Below are 25,543 nucleotides of genomic sequence, written 5' to 3' on the forward strand. Positions count from 1 at the left end.
TAAATTATAAACTCAAGAAAAAGGGCCGCTTATTAGAGCGCCGCTGGTTTATTGCTATACACTTTAACTTATATTACTAAATCATATAATTAATTTTCGTTGTTTTTATTTTTAAAGTAACAACTGTCACTCTGACGTTTAATCCTTTGTTGTGGTGACGCACTTTCGTAACGGTGTTTCGTAACTCTCAATTTCACCGTCTACCAAATGCGCCAAAAGTTTGTATTATAAAAAAAAGAATTAAAACCAGTCAACGTAATCACTGGACAACCACGTCATAATATTATATCGCTGGTCGGTAATCAGAATTCTCCGAAACCGGAAAAGGACAAAGAAGTGTCCTACAAGTGCCTACCAACACATAAAGAAAAGAGCAAACACAGACATTTTTTGATGTCAAATGTCACCCATTCGTATTATTCGAACTAACGCAAAGGATCGTTGGGGTGGAAACGAAAGTTTTCTACTTCTAAATAATATTTCAAACGAAAAAACGACGTCCTTGGCAACGTTTGATAACAATGGAGTGGAAATAACTAATATCCCAACATGATGTATTATTACACGCGACCGAAACATGGGAATTTGATACGCTGTTTATTGAGGCATGTATATCAGAAGGAACACACACTTTTGTTAAAAAAACGTTACTTTAATGTTGTGTGAAACACCAATAAAGTGTTTAGATCAATAACCGGATTTTTTCGTTCAGTAAATATTTATCTATGGTGGTAAACAACTCAATCCATGTCAGCATATTGATCGGCGATATTAAATATTATCCATTTCCCGTAGTGTCAAATTATGGCAAACTCAGTAAATAGCTTACTACAGATATTATTTCCGCGATACCCATTTTCCATATAATCAGCTATATATATCCAATGCCGCAAACTCCATATAGGTACCTAGTAGCTGACTCAATTACAATAATTATTTCCTAAATATTCTTTTCAAGATATCATTTTGATTGTGAGTACATCAATAAATAGCGGATCATAATTCACTGGACATGTCACTCGAATATAAGTTCCCGGTCTGTTAGAATCTCAGTCTCTAAATCGCTCCGCACAACATCTCATCCTCCCGAGATTCGGACTTCGGAACAGTATCATAAGTATTGTAACATAACTACTGTAACATAATCTTGTACCGACTGTTTACGCTGCAAATAAAACTCTTTTTATGTATTTCGAATAAAGAATCGAATTACATTAAAACACTTCCAAATTGGTAGGATCTCTGCTGATTCACACTGGATGATTTGATTTATAAGACAATAAAATTCGCCTTTGATTAAAAGTAAAAATAGCAGGCCATTAATTATGCAATCAAACATTAAGTACCCAAAGGTTGTAAAGTTTAACCCTCAGTCTGCCTACGTATGCAAATGAAACGAACCGCGGCTACACCTACGAGCTCAAAATCACGATCGTGCGAGTAAAACAGTGCGGAGCGTGGTGAATAAAATGTTAATAGCTCCAAACCGATTTAATGGGATATTAGTTCGCTACGCAGGGGTTAACTGTGTGTATCGATTCGCTAACCCACCGGCGACGTGGGCGGATCCAAGGGCAGGGGCCATTGCCACTTTATCGAACGAATTTAATTTTAAGTTAATTGAATTATTACTTCATAATATGTAGAGGTCTACTCAACCCTTCAACTGACGCATTATTGTCTATGCTCTTTTATATAGTATATACAATAATACGAACAGGAAATAACAGTCAATAAATCAGTTGCATTTCGGCCTTTCCACAGTGTTCAAATTTTCCATTTACGCGCGCAGCTCCGCGTAATATTTAACCTCAAATCAAATCATAATGTAAACCTTCAAACTCAACATAAAAACTAATGTGACAGTCCTAGTATTAGTACCGTGTGAATCCAAACTTTATATATACAATACAAAAACAAGAAAATGCAATCACTGTGTATCATTCGTCAATACCCGCATAACCAAATCACGCACACTCAATGCTACCTTCCAGAACAGATAAAAATAACATAGGGGCTACATCACCATCACAGAGATAACCCCCGATACATGTTGATTAAGTTTACTAAAAAAATCGAAATATGAACTGTGTGTGGTTCCCGGTATGTGCTATCGACAATCGATTTATTAAACAACATCGAGAGATTATAGTTAAAAGTCACGAGTCATCGAACAATTTATTGATATGAGCAAACCTAACAAAATTTATTTTATGATATTTAAATATATATATTATATAAATTAAAATAACAAGATAAGTTCTGTGTTAATAAAAAGTTTTGCCAATCTAAAATTAAAGTTAGTAGTTGTGCCACATCACAAAAAACTACAAATGGTGACCACGACATGACATCACAAAAAACTACAAATGGTGACCACGACATGACATCACAAAAAACTACAAATGGTGACCACGACATGACATCACAAAAAACTACAAATGGTGACCACGACATGACATCACAAAAAACTACAAATGGTGACCACGACATGACATCACAAAAAACTACAAATGGTGACCACGACATGACATCACAAAAAACTACAAATGGTGACCACGACATGACATCACAAAAAACTACAAATGGTGACCACGACATGACATTACAAACAACTACAGGATAACGGTATATTGTACGTGTTAAAACTTTGTTTAACTTCTCGGGCTCCACTAACCAAACAATAAATCGCGAAACCTAGTTTCTTAAACCAACTTTACTTATAAAGTAAGATCATTTAAAATTATTTTTGATACACGTATTTCATTAAAAATCGTCAATCCCAGCAGTGAGCGAAGAAATTTTGATGATGATGATAATGATAGAGAATGGTAAATGCTCCTCCATTAAAAAAATACTAAACAGTAAACACACTATTATATACAAATCTATATGTCGGCAATGTTCACCCGGTAGATCGAAAAACTGTTAGAAGGCGCCCTTAAAGAAAATTGAATAAATTAGCATAATTTCATTTTATTTTCTCCAGTATTCTAGTAAATATTTTTTGTATGTAATTATTTACAAAAAAATGTCGCTTGCGATGCAATATCATTATAAACATTAATTCACGTAATATTCAATAAATACATATAGGCACTTGCACAACAATCTATATTTATGATTTTTCAATTTTTTAAGAGTTCTGAATGAAGCGCGATTTTAAATTATCAAAGTAGCTTTAAGCTTCAGCGATTAAAATTTGGAGTCACCGCTTAATATCGCACAGTTGATAATTTAAAATGACTTATTTTTGGTGAATTAAATGTCCCGCTTCTCTCCAGATATTTTGCTGGATCCGTAAGTGCTAGCAGAGAACAGGTTTAGGGTCGTAAATGTTTGATTCCGAACAGAGTGCCCTCCCTGCGAGGACTTCTGCGAGCCTGATACTTTTTCGGCAAATCTGAAATGATTTATTTGACGTTTCCATATTTTTTATGATCATCTTGACGGGTGGATATCTGCTGCATGAAGCCTTCCTTACCCACCCTCATGCAATTTCATTATAAATGGCTCTATTGGGGTGGCTTTTATTATTATCGGTTGAATAGACGTACAAAAGGTTATTGCCATTGTGGTATAATAAGTAGGTCTAATCTTCCGTAGGTTTCCTCTAAGAATTCTGTGAGACGGATACATTTGGATAAATAAGGAATGAAAAAAATAAGTTTAAAAAAGCTTGGTCAACTGGTTTCATACGCGCTTTTTGTATTACAACGCTTCGACTTTTAATTTGGTAACCATATAAAAGTAGGTTAAACTATCTTGTACATATACAAATAATAAACCATTTCTTTTATTCTAAGAATAATTCATAAGATTTGAGTATGTAACATTCCATATTATATTGAACATACAACTTGAAAACAAACCAGAAACTCACTAGAAAAAAGCATCGTATTTTTTTTCAAATGTGATGTTTTCCAAGTTATGTATGTTCATTGTTCAGTATACAAATAAGTTTAAGGGTTTTGATATGTTGTTATACCCACATGGTTTTGTAGCGTACGTATATATCACATACTTATTGCTGTTTATGATTATTCATATAAAGTCTAAATAGTGATATTCGTTGAACAATAATTATAAATAACATGTCTTACGCTGGCAAGGCGTTTTTATCTTTTATGTCTGGAAAATAAATGTCTATGGAGAAAAGTGTAACACAAATTAATAATATGCAATGTGAATACTACCGTGCAGCTAATTTGATCGTTAGCCTAAATAAATTTTTTTTGAGCCCCACTTTCATTGGGTTACATGTAAATTGCACGTATTACATTTCACCGTATCACAGTTCACCGTGAGATTTCTTATCGGAAAGAAATAACCGTATACAATACGGTCATCTCTACTTTCATATCCGATTTTGGCAAAATTCATGAATACAAGAATGACAACTTAACCTAACCTGACAAATAATCCAGTAGGTATATCGACTATTTTCAAAATTTGTTTGCTGCTGGCTTCCTGTAAAGTGGAAACCGACAAGGACCATGTTTTATTTAGACATGGATTTTATGTCAGTGCAATACGACCCAGAGATTTAATATACGGCCATAATTATTTCCGATACAACATTTCACAATGAATTGTGATACGACGAACTGCATAAGTACAAGTTTTCAGATACGACAGTGGGGATGCCTAGAGTTGGGTTTCGGGAATTTCCCGACGGGAATTCTCGAGAAATTTTAAAGATTTCCCATCCCGAATCTCGAGAATTTAAATTTTTAACATTTCGGGAAATCCCGGATCTCGAGAATCTTTTCTCTGGATTCGGCATTTCTTTATTATCAAATATTAATTGAAAAACGATTTTCTATATGAAAAAAGTGGACATATAACACAAAACGTTCAAAGACTGATCGGGACATTTAACACAAGTCGGCTCAAAATGAGCGCAATTTTTGCAACATCACGGAATTCTGTGTCTCAAAGCGTAGATCCGCGATTGTCAGACGCAGCGATTGACAGTCTGTGTTTTTTTGAAATTCAATTTTAATTAGTAATGTTTTGAATAAGTTTTGTTTTTCTACTTCCATTTTGTTTGTCTTCTTACATAAATAATTTTTTTTTTTGGAATTCGTAATGTTTGTGTTTTTACACTGATTTTAGGATTTTTACAGGTTTTTTTAAATTTCCCGATATCTCGAGAATTCTCGAGAATTCTTTTCTGGAAATCCCGAATCTCGAGAATTGAAAATTTCATCATTTCGGGAAATCACGAATTTCGAGATTGAGATTTTCTTGGGAAATACGCAACTCTAGCTATGCCTCTAAGAGTTCCGAAGAAAAGAATACAATAATATCCCGGGAAGTTGAAGATGACATGGTGAAATGGAGAAGATAAAAAGGAAATTTTGGAATGAACAGTGTTACTTTGTAAATCTCAGAATAAAAACTGATTTTACCATCTATAGTAAGAACGCCAAGGATTAATTCAATGTCAAAATTAAACGGTTTGACAAATTGCAGACATAAATAATTAACTGTCAGTGACAACCATCAGTGTAATTAACGAAGTCAGATGTATAAATTTACCTCCAAGTGCTGATTACAAAGCAGAATTAACCACTATTTACTTAGAGATTTATTATTGAAACATCGCCGAAGAGCAGAGATTTTGACGTATGGCCTTAATAATTAATATCAAACTTATCCAACAGTTGTACCTATAAGATATTTAATAGAGTTGTCTTACAGGAATACAATATTGCGCATTTAGGGCAGGTGAGCCAAACTCTGGGATTTATTAATTTGTGAATATTTTTTATTATTCCGCATTCAATTGTTTTCAAGATTCTTCTCATATAGATATTTACATAATGCATAACTAGGGATTCAATTATTTATCGATACCGAAATACTGGTTTCAAAAAACAAAAATACCGATATTTTCAGTATTAAGAGAGCAAACACGTTTATCATACATATTTTAAAAACACTTCTGAGAAAATGTATTATAACCAATAGAAAAAATCTTTTTGAAAAAAGTAAGACACCCCATCGAACCTGCATCTCTTGAGTTTCGCGCCCGTGCACATTGATCACAATGCTAAAGGCGCCGTACTTAATTGCGACAAATTTTAACTAAAATGGCTTTTATAATACTCTCTGAAGAGATTTTCAAAATTGAGCTACAGTGGCTGATGGCTTTTGTACTTTAAATCAAAGTAGGTATTACTTTTATTACTAACCGACGTCACGTATTACTTCAAGATATTTTGTATTGTAACTTACTTGAACTAATAATTTTTAATTAGCATTTTTTTTAAATTCATCGAATAATTCACAAGATTTGAGAATGCAATATTCCAAGTATTGAACATACATAAATTGTTAGGATCAACTAAGTTATCTCGTTCGCCGTAAAAGTAATAGATTTATTGTATTAATACGTACGAAAATGTTCATTGTAGACACCAAATCATAACGATCATAAGTTAACTGAAGTGTCGGACAACACAAAAAACATGGAGAACGTTAAACATACTTGTCTGATTTAACACATTCGAAATAAACCTACTATATAATAATAAAATACTTATATAGTTGGCATATTTACATAATGTTGGTATAGTAGGGTGAATACCCTACCATCCACCATGACTTGGTAGGAAACCATTAATTTATAACTACAATGTAACTTGCAACATAATATTGTTAAAATTGCAAAACAAGCGATTCATGTGAGTCAATCAAATTTCAACAGAAAGCTAATTTAGCAAAATAATATAATAATTCAATTAATCAATAATATCGCAAATTAATAAATAATGCTATATAGGTTTTCCATGATGTGCACATAAGTTGTTTGTATGAAAATCAATCTTGCTCAATTATTAAAACTGCATAATTGTTCAAATTAAAATCAAATGTTTATAATTTACGAAACGTATCATGCATTGCACAATAAGCATGATTATCAAAAATATTCAAGTTGTTGATAGTAGTATTTTCTAATGTATCGAATCATTATAAAACACTAAGTAGAAGAAAGCAACATCGTCATTCAGTTATCAAAGATTTAACCGTAAGGTTATCGTTCCGCTTCGCCCGATCGAATTCGTAATTCATCAGAACGCATTCCCGTGATTTCGCTCAGCTAAATTATAATCTGTAAACTTATCTGTAATAATTAAATTGATATTTATTTGGAAGGAGATAATAAAACCAGGGTTCATTTCATTCACGCACCAAATTCTGAGTTATTCATTTGGGAGACAAACCAACCTATCCTGCCTGTTCTCTATTTCATCTCACTTCCAAAGTATAGTACGGATGTGAAGAAATAAGAAAGCTGATAAGTGACAGAATGTCCTAGACTCTAGAGTCACGTGGTCATATACTGCTACTACTAATAAATTAATATGGCAGAGGAAGATTAAAATTGTAGACAAAAAATGCGTTTCGATTAATTGTGATTCCTGCTACCCTTCGCGATCCAATACCACGGAAATAGGAAACGCTGGTTCACTGGGATGAAATGAAATTAGTTTCGTTGGTGGAATAAAACGTCCAGCCATAAATGTAAAAAAGAAACCGCGAATTTAATGACCTTTCCGATTTATGTGGCCCTTGTAGCAGCAGACTATTCGACAGAATAAATATAAATAAATAAAATCTACGCTGTAAATCGGACTTTTATGGGTTTCCATTTGAATGGAAGTATGTACGGTAGGTGGCGATACATTGTGAACGATTTGACAACTTCTTGCAATGGCGATGATCGCACTTAGAAAGTAGTTAGGTACATTCAAAGATCCCACCACTTAGTAAGTACATATTATTATTATGTTCTAAAGACGTTGCAAAAGTTTGATTGGTACATTTAGTTAGTTTTTACTAATATTGGTCAACTATAAATACGTCTACCTACTAGGTAATTATTCTTAATAAGAAATGTTTTCTTCCTTTTAAAACTTATGTGAGCCTGATACATTGGTTGATGAAATAATATCTGTACCTTAGAGCTGAAAATGCGGAAGTCACATTTTTATCGTTTTTGAGTTAGTATACAGATTTAAATGTGTATTCACGTTCTGCTAATGCTGAACATTTGGGTTCAATTTCACACGTTTTTCAAAATACTTACCCACTGCTAAAACGACGGTAGTCCAATTATATTTTAGTGCTGAAAAAGTATGTCCAATTTAAGTAAATTTTGCTTTAATTTATACCAAAAAGATTAATTGCAAAAGTGCCAAAGTTCAACATTAGCAAAATAATCTAGGATATCTGAAAAGTTACATTTGTAGAGACATTTGACTGAAAAGATTTAAAACTGCTGTCCTGCAAAATATTGAATATGTGACTTCCAGACTTTTAGCTCTAAGGTAGGATTCAGAAGTTGCAGAAACATATTAAAGTATTACCAGCAAGTCATTTCGCATTGAAGATTCATTCACATACAATTTATCAGTGTGTTAAACTTACGAACATTCCATACCTGTTACATCTGCAGAAACTGCAAAGTTAAACGTAAATCTTGAATTTATTATGAATGTTGGCTTTACAATTTACCGATACGAAAAATCGCACCCAATTAAATACGCCAACATTTGATTGATTATTTGTCAGGGTTGCACTGCGATAAAAACTCCTTGTTGTGTTATAAGCGGAAAACATACATATAAAACCAGACATCAATAAAATGTGAGTGTTGGTTGTATTAGGAGTGCATAAACCAAGCATGGCCACGAATTAGATTATTTAAACGGTCCACATGGGTGGCGACAAATATATTATATTATTTCACTTTCAATGAAGTAATGAACCAATTAAAAAAAGCCATTAGTTAAAATTTGTCGCAATGAAGTATGACTCCTTTAGCATGCGAGGCCGCGATACCCGAGAGATGCAGGTTCGATGCCGGCGGGGGTGTCTTACTTTTTTCAAAAAGATTTTTTCTGTTGGTTATAATATATTTTCTCCGAAGTGTTTTCAAAATTACGTATGTTTATCAACTAAAGGTGTTGAAAAAACCTTCTTATATAGAAGCATACAAAAGATCCAGTGATAAAGTTAACTATAAGTGTCTGCTTTACGCCCCTGATGACGTTTATTTTCCAATTTGCAAAAGATTTTTTCTATTGGTTATAACATATTTTCTCAGATGTGTTTTCAAAATTATGTGTGTTTAATGAATTAATGTTTAAGATGATTAAAATCCACAATATTTATCTAAAATCAAAAGAATGAACAAAAGTCAAATGTATCAGGGACACATAAGATGACAATGGATACCTACTAAGACGCGAAATGGATTTTATAAGACAATAGAGTCAGTCTCCATTCTGCCGGGAGAGATGGCGCGTGTAAATAGATTTGGAGACAGAGTCTGTGCTGGCAATCCGTTTAGCGCGCGCTTCGGGCGCCAAAAACCGCCCTCATTCGATATTCGAAATGAAATTGTGTCAAGTTGGAGTATACAAAGGCAAAATGGAGGAGACGCTAACCTGACGACCTGATTGATGGATTTCCAATCTAAATATATATATATTAAATACCCGAATTTATTTTTACACTTTATATGTAGTAAATTTAACTACCTACATACAACATTAGGTTAGAAATACAATATAACTTATTTAGTGCTGACACCGCGACTGGCGCGTTTGCATGCCATTAGATATAACTAACATGATATTTAAATCAAGACTTTTAAAGACTGATATCATAGATAATATATCTCATTAGTTAACTGCATTAATTCCCAATACGTTACCATTGTTCCCAGAATGGACGATTTTACACCTCTTGAGTGTAGTATTTTTATTGTATATAATTATAAGAAAGACTAGTAGTCTTGATAATGGTGTTACAACCGAAACACCTATCGACAAAACCTTTTTAAAAAAAACCTGTAGAATTTAATATTATTTATATGTTCATTTCTTGTAAATTGGAATTCTACCAAGTAAATGCTAACTCAATTAATAAATAGTATATAATTATACCAAAAATAATAGAAGGTTTTATGTCACGGTCCGGTATATAAAGTAAGCGAGGCAAAATAGAAAACATATCCGTACTGTTAAATATGCTAATGAAATAATCCGTCATACTACGAACATTTGACATAATACATTAAGACTATGATTTATTTGTGTAATGACACTCAAAATATTGTGGCATAACACATTTTTATCGCTAAGATCCGTTTCGCACGGGACACCTGTGTGGCGCCACACAGGTGTCCCGTGTGAAACGGGTCGAACTGTCATTAATCGATATAAAACGATGGATATTATACTATCTAAAGTCAATGAAAGACGGACTTTACCACTGTCAACGCAAGATAGCTCCGCTCCGGCCATAAATATGCGTTGAATTCCGTAGAGTTCTGAGCAACTTTTTAAGTTCATTGATGTTATAGCATGATATGAACAGATTAATCAGGAAAAAACCTACCTTTGAAGTGCTTCGGGCAGCAGACGAATTCAACTCCAGAAAACAGGCTGATACCGCAGGGCAGGAGCATGGCAAAGCTCCTCAACTGTAGTCCACGGTCCTGGCATGCTCTCCCAGCAGTCACGTTCCACCTGCCGAACTGCCAACAATGGCTCTGATTGTGGATATGGTCGAATAGACAGCTCTCTGGCACGAGCAGAGCGTCTGATTGGAATGGACCCTCTGGAAAGAATAAGAGAATAATGAAATTAGTAACAGATCTTCAAACTACTAATAATGTGTGGAGAATGGATCAATTGAAAATGCATATAAAGAAAACTTCTGTAGACAGGAACACTATTTTTGATTATTATTATGATGCAGTAGATGGAGAATGTTTATTAATACATATAAGTTGTAAAAGACATTGATAAGACCAGTTATTAATTGCATATGGTGCAAAAACCTGGCGTACAACCAAAAACAGAGAACGGTGCGAGCTTTTGAACGAGAGTTGGACTTCGGACTTATTAATAATACTCATTCACGGAGACGATTGGAGATACAATGATGAGCATAATGAGTTATACAAGGACCCGCATATCGTCCATATAGGTACTATTAATAATAAGATATCAAAGAAATGAGTGGAATGTGTCTTTGCCCAAAGGATATTATTAAAAAATCAGGATTATCTTATTACTTATGGTGTTGTACGACTAGTAGATTTTGCCAATAGAAGTTTCTTTTTTCTTCTTAATTCATATACGCTTATTAGTTACACCATATGGATACCATTCGCAATCTCCAAGATTGTCACTTGACAGTTTTCTTGTGTCTTCCGAGGCCATGCCAATATTCTATAGGTCCGCTGTATACACACTGTTGATGGGATTTAGCGGTCTTCTGGAACGCAGGAATCCAGTTGGTTTTAAAATAGTCTTGTACACTTACAAATGGCACATTTTAGAGGCTGCATGGTTCTAAATATTATCTCATTTTTACTGCTAATTTCATACGCACATACAGTATCTATCGCAGTGATTAAAAATTCATTAATCGGTCATTTTGAGCCTTTGCACCGGCGTAGCACCGTCATAATACAGACATCGACTGATGCTCCAGCAATTCCCACTCGGATAGCGAGTTATCTTTGCGAAGTGTCATTTTTTGGTGATGTGCACCCCCGGCATGGCCCCCACATCCTGAAGCGGGCCCACAGGCTAGGATCTTTGGTGGCCCCCCCTACCTATCTCTAAAGATAAATGCAGTGTGATGCTCTACAGTAGCGTTTTCCAAATGGTGTACGCAGTAAAATTAATGTGTATATTTCGTGTTTTTTTGTATATTTTAATACTTACATCAAATTATGTTATCCATATGAACTATTATGGAGTTGTCGAGTATCCATACACATTTAAACATTGTACAGAAATTGTGTTAACATACGAGGGTGGGTCAATAAGTCCTTAGAAAAGCCGACAGGTGGCGCGACTAGTACTGTAAGCGGTTTGTTTTCATGCAGCGGCACTACCGATTCAGTATGCTGCGAAGTTTCAATCAGATTGGTCGGGTTGTTGTGTATTTATCGTACATTTAAAAAAAAAATTGCTTGTGGAAAATGGAAAAATGGAAAATGGAGAAAATTGAGTTTAGAGCTGTTATTAAACATTTTAATATAAAAGGGTTAACAGCAAAGGAAATAAAAAATGAGTTGGATTTAATTCACGGCATATCTGCTCCTTCACTTGCAACTATTTATAACTGGTTAAATGAATTTAAACGTGGTCGTACATCAACAAAGGATAAACCACGCTCAGGACGTCCTGTAGAGGTGACTACACCAGAAATGATCAATAAAATCCACGATATGGTGTTAAGTGACCGAAGATTAAAGTTGAGTGAGATAATTGAGGTTACAGGGATCTCAAAAGGTAGCGTCATTTCTATTTTACATGACAAATTGGGCATGAAAAAAATTTCTGCAAGATGGGTGCCGCGTTTGCTCACAGTCGACAATAAACGCAATAGGGTGGTGGCCTCTAAAGCCCTGTTGTCGCTCATGCAACGCAATCCGGATGAATTTTTTCGTCGCTTTGTGACTGTAGATGAAACATGGATACACCACTATGCTCCCGAGACGAAAGAACAGTCAAAGCAGTGGATTGCGAAAGGTGAACCATGTCCAAAGAAGGCGAAAACCGTAAAATCAGCTGGTAAGGTTATGGCTACTGTATTTTGGGATGCACGTGGAATTATTTTCGTTGACTATTTGGAAAAAGGAAAAACAATAACAGGGGATTATTATGCATCTTTATTGGACCAGGTAAAAAACAAAATTGAAGAAAAACGGCCTCATTTAAACAGGAAAAAAATCTTCTTTCATCAGGATAATGCCCGTGTTCACACATGTTTACGATCAATGGCTAAAATTGAAGAATTGAAGTTCGAATTGGTCGACCACCCACCGTATTCGCCAGATTTAGCCCAGTGACTTTTTCTTTTTCCCAAACTTATAAAAATGGCTAAGTGGACAACGTTTTTTTTCAAATGAAGAAGTCATCGATCGGACAAATGCTTATTTTGAGGACCTTCCGAAAACTTATTTTTTTGACGGTTTAAAAAAAATTGAGAAACGTCTAACCAAGTATATTGAGCTCCAAGGAGATTATGTTGAGAAATAAAAAAAAAATACAAAAATAAAAACTGTTTTAATGCTTTTTTCTAAGGAATTATTGACCCACCTCGTATTATTGAAGGACAATAGCGACGCACTATTTACTATTGGAGCAAATTTGTGATATGGGTTTATCCATTTACCTGGTTAACTCGTCACGCCGGGCCCCACCTGAGCCCGGGCCCCCAGACTAGAGCCCTGTCAGCCCCCCCCCCCCCCCTTGTGGGGGCCATGACCCCCGGTATGGAAAGTTTTCGGCACCCTCGATGTTTAGTCCACAGCTATTCAGAAAAGATTTGTATCGGGCAGGTGTTATTATAATACATGTATAAAACGTTGGTTTTCTTTGCGTTGATCTTCAAACTGACGCAAAACAAATTATTGTTATGCAGTATGTTGGGGGGGGGGGGGGGGGTACTATTACGATATCTTCCTAATTTCTTCCCGTGTGCAATAAATCCGAGGGCCATTTGTATATTATCTATTGGAGCTATTGTCCACAATGGACACATCGGTTTTGTTGTATCAGTTTATCTCGCTCGATATGATAATATAATTATAGGCACTCCGTGATGCTGCTAACAATCTAAAGTCGGAGGTTGAGCCAAATTGTAGAAGCCGTCATTCCTTTCTTTCCACCTACCTTCGAATCCTTATTTTCTTATTGCAACAAGACCACCAGTCACGGGTCATGATTGACCGTGTTGAAAGTTAAGTTCAGTTACGTCTTCGTTCAGTTCAGTTTGTTATACCGTTACCGTCGCTAACTAAAGCGTGACTCATATTTAACATATCTATTCGACCTTCTAACGCTAAATCTGATACAGTGAACGTCGCGTCTATATCATCCATCCTGAACTCATCCTCATCATTCATCAACCTCATAATATATCCTCCATCCAAAAGTGTATCGTCCGTTTACCAGTGCGTGAGTGCGTGAACACCGAACTAGTTCCAGTGCGCGCCAGCCCTCTCAACATCAAAGGTATTCTCGTGTAAATCGCCCCCCCCCAGATCCGGAATCTAGAAGCATCCTTCAAAATTACAGTCCACAATAGCTCATCCAGTCGGTATCGCTAAGTGTCAACGATCGCACCTGTTATATCGCCTTGTCTCTATTGAACCTCTTTCTTGTTTCTTGCCCAAGCTATCGAATTTTACATATAACCTGCTTATAACCAGTCTTATCAACTGACGGTTCACGTTAAAAATATTTAACGGCCCACGTGCGCCACGTAGGTCAAAATGGAGATCTTATGGTATTTCATGACATTCCTTAAACGTTGTAGATAATCTATATACTTGTATAATTTTGAAGCCTTATTATGCTTTATATTTATTTTAAACATTTGATGACGTGAAAAAAACGTTTTTTTCGGTTCGGTACATGTTCAAACACGCGCGTTAACATGATCTTACTCCCTACTTCAGTTATCGTTTGTCATTTTATTGCTACGGCCGTATGTTGTAGTTAACCATTGGGAAATGCCAATAGAAATGGCGTATTTCACAAAAATACTACGTTATTCTTAGGTCAATAATTATTATGAAACAATCATTATTCGTAAGATGTTTATCACATTTGAATGGTCAAAGACATAGCTTATAATCAGTATCTTTAGGATTATCTTCAAATGTGTTAATCGTGCCCATTTTTTGAATAATAAAATGCCTAATTCTTGTCAAATTTGAGATCACAGAGATTATAAAATATATTTTTTTATCGTAAATATTTCACTATATAATGTTAACATTAATTTAACTAATGGTTTTATAAATGCGTTTAAAAATTAATAAATATAAAAAATCTTAACACCACCGCATATGGATGCTCTGAAATATGATCATAATATTCTAAAACATTAGATCGAGAGGTTTAAAAGAATACTATTTTATGTAATAAAAATACTTTATGCAGTCATCAAATGTTTAAAATAAATATAAAGGATAATAAGGCATCAAAATTATATGAATAGATTATCTACAACGTTTAAGTAATGTCCAGGCTTATGCTCTGAAAATACCACAAGACCTCAATTTTGACCTACGTGGCGCTTGAGGGCCCAGAAGTAAAAAAAAATGTTAAGTGAAGAATGTTAAAGATTAGTTTCGATTGGCAAGGCCGATAAGAGTGATAATGATAAATGTACCGCTATCAGTTGTGAATAATGATACTCCGTTTACGCGAACTTATACATTGCGGCGTTCGTATAATTGGGCGTAAAGCCCCGCACTCATCATGGGAAAACCGTAAAAAAGTCACCGGAATAAAATTGTGGGGTGTGACAAAAATCCATCTATTTCTCGCGGCGCATAAAACATGAATAATTTTTACATTTCCTCCAGGCGGACGCCGTATTAATTCCCAGTCCGCGGTCGTAATCCGTGATCCGCTCTCGAATCTGGGACTCGCGTTGCGAAGCTGCGGGTCGCGTACGATTTAGGGCCAAAAAAATTAAAGCACTTCTTCATTTTTTCATTTTTTATTAGTCCACGTCTATTCCGTAGGTAAAACATTATGGACACTAGAGGTGAGTTAAAAATACTGTCACCAGTTTGTGTACTTAAGTCTCGGCATGCAACTACCCATACTAAATACGTGTGGACCAATAAACTTGTTAGAAAGCATGAGATGAGATCATCGCGACTCGCCTTTCAATACTGTTCACATTAAATGCGCGCGAGCGAAATTGCATAATACACGTATGTCGAGCTGTGATACACACAACTGTAATTGGCGTCATTGCTCTCTCTTTCTCCCCAGTTGTAAAGTTGGTATAGTGAAGGACAGTAATGGTGACAAGTTCGTTTTATAGTACTAATATGGAGTTAGTTTTAGTTCCAGTTAAGTATGAGATTGATAAGTATTTACGCGTTTATCTGGTTTCGTAACGACGAGTTTCTCGATTTTTTAGTGTTATAAACTGAATTCAAATTTTGGGCGTGTTGTATAAATGAATAATAATTATATAAACAATTTGTGTAAAAATGGCTTCTAAAAAGCACTGACACAGCTTTGCACGCTAAATATATAATATCGCAAATATTAGTAAGTATTTTGGAACAAGTTTCGATACTAAGAATTTTTTATACTGGTAGTAAGTATACTTAGTCTTCAAAATAGATCAGTTTTCCCACCCCTAATGAACACCACTGTCACTCATTACTTGTCTGTATTTATCAAGGTTTAATCACAATGGATCACAGAACAGATAATAAATAGAATTCCGATAGGCTATATACCAATGCAGTAAATTTTGATGCAGGGTTTTGAATGTGTGAGTGTCCTAAGAAAATAAACCACGCATTATAGACGTGCAATAGTGTATGTAATACACCAATATTAAATGAGCGTCAATACACAAACCGAGAGCAGTTGTCAGTATTCGACGTTTGACGTATTCTTGACACGTGTTTAAATTTATCCCGTATTCTTCCTTACTCGAGATCGAGTGAGAAAAGATGTACAATATTTTTGTCGGACCGTCCATAGCATGCCAAAACTATTATGCTTTGGTTTAGGGAGGGTTTAATTGACTTTTAAAAACCAACCAACTTTATTTGCAAATTGTAGTGTTAGTTAAATGAAAACAAATACGTATGACTAACATAGTTTAGTGTGCACTTTTTGTGTCGGATCTCAACAGCCTACTTCCACCCTTCGACACTGCAACCAAGCAACAATGACCTTCTATATCCTCAACCTTAATCTACTGCCAAACTACCAATATTCTTGATGGAACGACATTTTATTAGAAGTATTGAATAGTTTAAATTTTTTCGTGATTCTATATTAAACCTAAGATCGGTTTTACCCTAACGGATATGTTTAACTAACCCACGATGGCCGCGTGGCTTAAGCGTTGGTCTATTGGGTTGTGGGTCCAAGATTCGAACCCTGGGTCTGGCAAGTACACATTTTGTTTTTAAATTTGTGTATGAGTCAGAATATGGACCTAATAGGTTGAGTAAGTGACTGACATCCATTTCTCGTAAAAACAAAATCTCTCAATACAAACATCTACTCTGTGGATGTCCATATGATCCTATTAGGATCGGACATGGTCGAAAGAAGATAGCCCATCCATGCATTTGCGTACCTACCCCAATCGGAAGCCGCAGTAGGTTACTCACAGGAACTGAATAAACAAACGGCCGCTCGCGTAGGTACCTAATCTAATGTAAAATTATTTTTCTAGGACGGGTGGTTTGAAACCCCTCGGCCCCGGGTTCGCGCGAGAGCGGGGTTTACGCAAAGATAACGACGAAGGATCCCGGGCGAGTCCACTTTTCCCTCAGCCGCAGCCGGAATACTGATGAGTCGCCATTTTTCAACGCGCTCCTCGCTCAGACTACCTACCTACTAGGGTTGCCACATCATTACTCCGACAAAATGATCACTAGGTAGGTAAATTACCGTTTCCGGTACGACTCGTGGCATATAGACAAGAGGTTGTTTTACAAGGATCATTTATTAGCCGCTCGCTCATGTATCAGACCAAAAACACACATTGATTCAAGAAAAAACAATCACAATGAGATTTATCAGTGAGTTTTTATTTGTAAATTTTTAAACATTTATATGTAAAAAATAAAACACGATTAATAGGTCGATTATCAGCTCGATTTAAACTTGGCTCAAGGATACACGCTTATTTCGGGACAGTGTACAAATTGGATGACACCTTTATTTAGCAGTGAGTTTAGAACCTGTGATCAATTGATCTGTAAGATTGCGTCTGCACGAATAGGTAATTTAGTAAAAAAAATATAGACATTAAGTACCCAGTATTAAACTTAACAACGTCTATCAAATAATCTAAAATTCTAAATATTAAAGTAAATAAATTGACAGAATATGTCAGACATGAACGAAAATTTGAAAACGCAGTTTTATTGCAATGTGGTTCATTTTTCAACCAAAAATAATCGCAATTTACGTGTATATGGTAATATTTTAAGTGTACACGTTAGCATAATAGGATAATGATACCTACTGTAAAGCCATTGCAACGTATCATGCTACGATGTACCTATATCAGTAAGCTAATGTTTAACATACAGAATCGTAGTAGTAGAATAAAATATATATTTAAATTGTAGGCATACTTTTATGAGAAAAGTTAATTTCATTGCACATTAAAGTTCACTGGCTGTTTTCCGAATATGTCCAATACTAATAAGATCATAATTATAGGCTTCCACAAAGTGGAGGTTTGTATTAACAGATTTTGTTTTAACCAGAAATGTATGTCGTCACTTATTAGGTTACTATTAAGTCCATACACTGACTCTTACACAAATTGAAAAACAATATGTGTAATTGCCAGACCCAGGATTGGAACTTGGGACCCACGACGTTATAGGTTGACGCTTAAACCGCGCGACCATCGTAGGTGCTAATCTAAAATTCTCGAATATTAAAAAAGTGCATAAATTTATTGTTTAAATACAATATTCCCCATATTTTATTTATAACGTCCAAAAGCACAACCATTCATTTAAAAATCATCTTCCGTTTGTCTTTTTGACAGACCGAATACACGTAACTAATTGAATTTGAATTGAATTTTAATAAAAAATAAAACACAATTAATAGGTCGATTATCAGCTCGATTTAAACTTGGGTCAAGGATACACGCTTATTTCGGGACAGTGTACAAATTGGATGACACCTTTATTATATGTTGATATTATTCCGATCCTAATAGGATCATAATATCATATTAACAGATTTTTTTTATTTTTACGAGAAATGGATGTCAGCCACTTGCTCAACCTATTAGGTCCGTACTCTGACTCATACACAAATTTAAAAACAATATGTGTACTTGCCAGACGTAGGATTCGAACCTGGGACCCTCGACTCTATAGGCCGGCGTTTAAGCCACGCGGCCATCGTGGGTGTTGATATAATATATAAAAAAATACTCTACCGCTTATGGAGATATACCTACACATTCGGTAAAATCCTACAAAGCCCACTGTCAGTTGTGTCTACCGTGAAGTTAGCCTCAAAGCGATATAATTGGTTGCATATCGACTGATACCGATGGTTCCACCAACGAACGTTCCTGATTACCTTTCATGAAACATCAAAACAATTGATAAAAAATGTTAAAAAAATATAAATAATAAAATTTTAAAACTGTGCAAAGCAAGACATATCTACCTAACGTAAACTTTACGCGGGGATTCTAGCAATACAGAATTATAAAATTTACAGGAGATCTAACAAAATATGAAATCATTGAACATACATAATTTTCACATAACAGTTCACAGAACATACATAACACTTCTGAGAAATATACGTCACTGTTCTGGCAGAAGACACTAATTCGAAAAAATTATATTTGTGTTAGTTATACAAAAATGTTCCTTATTTCAAACTTTACCGTCTGGAAACCTTCTTAATAAATAAACAGTCTTTATTTTAAAGTCGTCCTTTTTACGATTACTTAATAAACTCACATGATAGACCATTTCAAACATTTTAACAACTTCAAAGTCAAATGACTCAATATTAGTATTCTCCAGTTAGTGTGTTCTGCCAGAACAGAGACGAATTATTATTATAACCAATAGAAAAAACCTTTCTGAAGAAAGAAAGACACCCCACCCCGCAAGAATCGAACCTGCATCTCTCGAGTATCGCGTCCACGCACATAGACCACTATGCTAAAGGAGTCATACTTAATTGCGACAAATTTTAACTATTCGTTGAATAAAAAAAAATAGTTAATTAAAGATTAAATCATTCATAAGAAACTAAAAGAGTATATATTATTTTGTTCGCTGTAAAATATTTATCATTGGGAATTTTAAATATTACATATACCTACCATATAATGGATTTTTTTGTAAATATGTTATTTAAAGACATATTTGTTTTTCTAGGTAGGACAAGTACCTATCAATTTTTTGTAGCACTTAATGATACACTGATTAGCAACTTATTTGCGAAAAATGTAAATTTTGACACGGACGTCAGATAGGACGCATTGTAAAAATTCCCGTGAAAAAATATAATATACGAGGGTGGGTCAATAATTCCTTAGAAAAAAGCATTAAAACAGTTTTTATTTTTGTATTTTTTTTTATTTCTCAACATAATCTCCTTGGAGCTCAATACACTTGGTTAGACGTTTCTCAATTTTTTTTAAACCATCAGAAAAATAAGTTTTCGGAAGGTCATCAAAATAAGCATTTGTCCAATTGATGACTTCTTCATTTGAAAAAAAACGTTGTCCACTTAGCCATTTTTTTAAGTTTGGGAAAAGGAAAAAGTCAATGGGGGCTAAATCTGGCGAATACGGTGGGTGGTTGACCAATTCGAACTTCAATTCTTCAATTTTAGCCATTGATCGTAAACATGTGTGAACACGGGCATTGTCCTGATGAAAGAGAATTTTTTTCCTGTTTAAATGAGGCCGTTTTTCTTCAATTTTGTTTTTTAGCTGGTCCAATAAAGATGCATATTAATCCCCTGTTATTGTTTTTCCTTTTTTCAAATAGTCAACGAAAATAATTCCACGTGCATCCCAAAATACAGTAGCCATAACCTTACCAGCTGATTTTACGGTTTTCGCCTTCTTTGGACATGGTTCGCCTTTCGCAATCCACTGCTTTGACTGTTCTTTCGTCTCGGGAGTATAGTGGTGTATCCATGTTTCATCTACAGTCACAAAGCGACGAAAAAAATCATCCGGATTGCGTTGCATGAGCAACAACAGGGCTTTAGAGGCCACCACCCTATTGCGTTTATTGTCGACTGTGAGCAAACGCGGCACCCATCTTGCAGAAATTTTTTTCATGCCCAATTTGTCATGTAAAATAGAAATGACGCTACCTTTTGAGATCCCTGTAACCTTAATTATCTCACTCAACTTTAATCTTCGGTCACTGAACACCATATCGTGGATTTTATTGATCATTTCTGGTGTAGTCACCTCTACAGGACGTCCTGAGCGTGGTTCATCCTTTGTTGATGTACGACCACGTTTAAATTCATTTAACCAGTTATAAATAGTTGCAAGTGAAGGAGCAGATGTGCCGTGAACTAAATCCAACTCATTTTTTATTTCCTTTGCTGTTAACCCTTTTATATTAAAATGTTTAATAACATCTCTAAACTCAATTTTCTCCATTTTCCATTTTTCCATTTTCCACAAGCAAATTTTTTTTTTAAATGGACGAGAAACACACAACAACCCGACCAATCTGATTGAAACTTCGCAGCATACTGAATCGGTAGTGCTGCTGCATGAAAACAAACCGCTTACAGTACTAGTCGCGCCACCTGTCGGCTTTTCTAAGGACTTATTGACCCACCCTCGTAATATAATAAACGATCTCGAGTACCTATTCTCAAAATAGAAAATTCGAAAAGCAAGAATGTTACTTATACATTTTATTATACGGATTCGCACGGGGGGAAAATATGGACACCCTAAAGGGTCGTAAGGCAAAACACGCGCTATTTCTTTTGAATGACATGCGCGCGTGCTTTTGGAAATCGAAATAATGCGTTTCACACTCTTGCACTATTGGGAATTCAGTTTGAAATTGGAGAAATGGTGGCGATAACACCGAGCTGTGGTTGGAATACGACAAGGTGTTAATAATAAAATATTAAAATAAATAAGATAGAGATAAATAAATACATTACAAAGAATCTAGAGAATTCCTACTCGAGGGGTACAAAAGCAAAGGCAGCTATCTCCCAATTTTATGTTTTTGAGAAAAAGCCCAAAAACTTATAAATATTATAGGAGATTTCGTTGGAATCTAAAAAAAATACATGAATTTAGTATTTTGATATCAGGAAACAAATTCATTCTCAGTTTTCTTTAATGTAGTCTATAAAAATAAAATTAACATTTAAATCGGGAGATTGTTGCTTTTGCTACCAAGCGGTGGAGATTGCTGCCTTTGCATCTGCAATGCCGACATCTTTGCTGTGTGTTAATTAGTTCGAAGGAAAACCTCAACTTTGAAAGGGAAATTTAAAAAGATTTAAAATTAGCACCAACTAAAATCACCGTCTAGTATGGAGCGGCCATCCTGTGGCGTGACATTCCCTTGCATTTAATTGGTTGAAGTGGAGATTGCTGTGTATGCTTTTAAAACGACAGTGAGATTACTGTATTTGCTTTTAATAGCGATTTTCAAAGGTGCGTTTTGACGATACAATGCTGGGTTTGCCACTAAATATTGAATTTATTTGGTTCACAATTATAATCTCTATGGAACTGTATTGACAACTTTTTTTTCGAGATTTCGGAAATTGCTATCTATGCTTTTATACCCCTCAATTAATTTATTCAACTTTTTCAATAATATCTCCTTAAACCAGTTTCAATTCTAACTCAAAGATATTTTTAAATCCGTTTACATACTTATTAATGATCAATAAAATAAAATTAGAATTACACTACGCTACTGTCATGTACAAAGGGCGTAGCAGACGGGTTTTAAAAACGAATACACCTTATTATGACGAAAACGATGGCTGTTATTATATATTTTGTTTTAGTCATATTTAAAATGTTCTGATGATGGGTTTGTCACGTAATCGCTAGTTCAACTAATAAATAACATACATAATTTCAAACACTTTTGAGAAATATCTGACACAGGATTCGCGCCCATGTGCTCTGACCACTAAACTATACGTGTCATATCTAATTGTGAAAAAGTTGACTAGTGTTTTTAGAATACTTTCTGTCTGAAGAGCTTTTAGATTTAGTTACTTTTTGGCAATCGGAATCTTGTATTTTAAATCAAAGTATTAATATTACCTCAATTACTAACCGGTGTTAAGACCTATCCAAATTTTAGTTGTAACGTACCTACTTTTACGTGCTAGTAATATTTCTACAAATATATATTATATATTTGTAGAAATATTACCACTCAGCAGTAAATGAGTGACAGACTTCAACGTGTACGTTTTTTTGTCAAAACAAAACAGTAGAGCGATAATAATCGTCAGTATTTCCTCAATTAGAACTAGATCTGTAGGGTATGTTATGATTGGTTAATTGCGACAATATCTCTTGTACTGTATGTATGTACTGCATTTGTATAAATTTGAAGGACAATGCATCAATCTTCACTCAACTAATGTAACATACGTTCAATATACTCCACGGTGAAATAATCAACGAACACATACTTCAAGAACAACGGCTTACGAAGAAATGTTATACGGTCAATTGTATACGTACAAATTTCCGGACACGGACTTGCATATTATGGTTATAGGGTTATAAAGAAAAGTACGATATTTAACTGCAGTTTGAGATTAAATAAAACATAGTTTAACTGACGCATTTATCGCGAAGCATCAATTGGATAACCGATACAGAATGTTTACAAACACAAAATATTTTAAGTAACGAAGCTCTGCAAAAACTTTTTTTACGTTTCCATTCACGCGTAGGGTTCCCTCGTGGATAGATGGCGTCAACAAACAAAATTTTTCAACATATTACTATGAATGCATACAAATAAGAAAACTCGCATACAAAATAAATATTAAATTATGCGTGTGTATACAACATGTGAGCAAACCTGATCTACTAATATAAAAACTAATTAATTAATTTTAATCATATAGCGAGCAGAATAAAAGACAGGATACAAAATCAATGGCTACATAGAGCTATCGATGACTGCTGTTTACTTGGGGTAACGAGTTGGGAACAGGTTACTTTGGATAAGAGCAGATGGAGAAAGTTTTTGGAGGAAACCAAGATCCGCCATGAATTGTCGCGCTTTTTATGATGATAATAACATATATACAATGTGATGGTTACATGTACATTGTACGTAAAACATTTCACCGTGAGCTTTCTTATCGGAAAGAGATGACCATATTATACTATACGGTCTCCAATTTTATTAGTTTCAATATGAACATTAATTCAATTTTCATAGGTGATTTTGACAAGAATGAGATGAAGACATGAATGCTAGAATCAAAACCTAACCAAACCTAACAAATAATGCAGTATATCAGATATTTTCAATAATTTGTTTGCTGCTGGCTTTCTGTAAAGTGTAAACCGACAAGAACCGTGTTTTATTTAGACATGAATTGTATATCAGTACTATACGACCCAAAGAGGTTGGACGGTCTTTATTATAAGGCCATATATTTTCGATACAACATTTCACGGTGAAGTGTGATACGGCGAACTGCAAAAGTACAGGTTTCCGGACACGCAATATATTATTTTCAGAAATGAACTTTAGTATGTTTAACGCAATTTTTTATAATATAAATGATAACAAGTTGGGTTTGAAATTCAAAATCTGGTAAAATCTCACGGTGCATCTTTGGAACCAGAGCAAGGACCCAATGAGTTCAGTAAATATTTAAAGTATTTTTTTAAGGTAAAGGGACAGCCTCGTAATCAATTTCAAATATGCTTCACGAGGACAGGCACCAAAAAAGAGGAAGAAGAAGTGAAACAGTTATTTGAAAATAGTCGCACCATTTACATCGTTGCATGAAACACAAATAAAATCGTAAACAGTAGTTTTTACTGTGTTTTAAACCAAAAGCCCGCTCTCTCGCGAGGATTCATTGCCGCCATTAATTCGGAGGCCCTCTTTAGTATGAGCGGTGGGTAATGGTTTAATTATTTACCGCCATTTTATTTCACTGTCTGTTTCGTTCGAAGGAATAGGCGCGCATCGCAAGAAACTAATTACAGGCCGTAAAAAATTTAGCTGGCGGACTTAGACCTCCTTTGCACAAAATGAAAATACTTAAGCGTGTCCTTAGAGACCATTTAAAACTGAACCAATCCAAGGAATCACAGCGCACTGAACGTATAAAATAATAATGAAAGCAATACAAAATTAACACTTATTGCAGTTGCATGTAGAGATTGCAATACCGAAAGAAAATATCAATACCGGTGTTATCAGTAAATCGAATATAGCTATTACAATCTCTTTAAAAACATTATTTTTAAGAAAAAAACCTATCTACCTACATTTATTATGGTGACATTTAAAAGTTTCGTATTAATTATATTTTCATTTCTTTTAAAATGGAATTCTACAGAGTAAATGCTAACTCAATTAATGACTTTTTATTACTTACCCGATTAGTTTAATTAATTTAGTCTGACACTTTTACAAACAAGTAACGCAACTTTACTTTTAGTTGGTAGGTACAATAATTATTGTATTTTGTTGGTAAGAAAAGCCAATGCAAGAAATAATTTATAATTATAAAAGATGATTATTAACGTGGTCACCCACAGATTTTTTTATTCAAAGCTAGCGGATCGCAGGGAACAAGACAAAAAAAACTGCCGACTTTACCGAATCACCCTGGGCTGTCGAAGACGTCTTACTTGTTTTTAATTGTGTGCAATTTGGCGGAAAAATATAATATATACAGTTGCTTACCATTCGGTTATCCAATGAGCTGGGTTTTGTTTACTCTTC

The 25,543-nt window shown here is 34.7% G+C and overlaps 1 protein-coding gene across 1 annotated transcript in view; it reads right to left on the reverse strand.

Annotated features, from left to right (window-relative positions):
* Appl (amyloid-beta-like protein) overlaps nt 1-25,543 on the reverse strand; it is a 680,402-nt gene that overhangs the window by 72,723 nt on the left and 582,136 nt on the right. The window contains exon 4 of the mRNA XM_085949210.1: nt 10,417-10,638. Coding sequence (XP_085805336.1) covers nt 10,417-10,638 — 222 coding nt within the window. The remainder of the gene's footprint in view (nt 1-10,416; nt 10,639-25,543) is intronic.

Source organism: Rhyacophila brunnea, unplaced genomic scaffold (assembly GCF_057557595.1).
Source record: "Rhyacophila brunnea isolate RB1 unplaced genomic scaffold, BYU_Rbru_1.0 scaffold_21, whole genome shotgun sequence".
Lineage (NCBI taxonomy): Eukaryota > Metazoa > Arthropoda > Insecta > Trichoptera > Rhyacophilidae > Rhyacophila > Rhyacophila brunnea.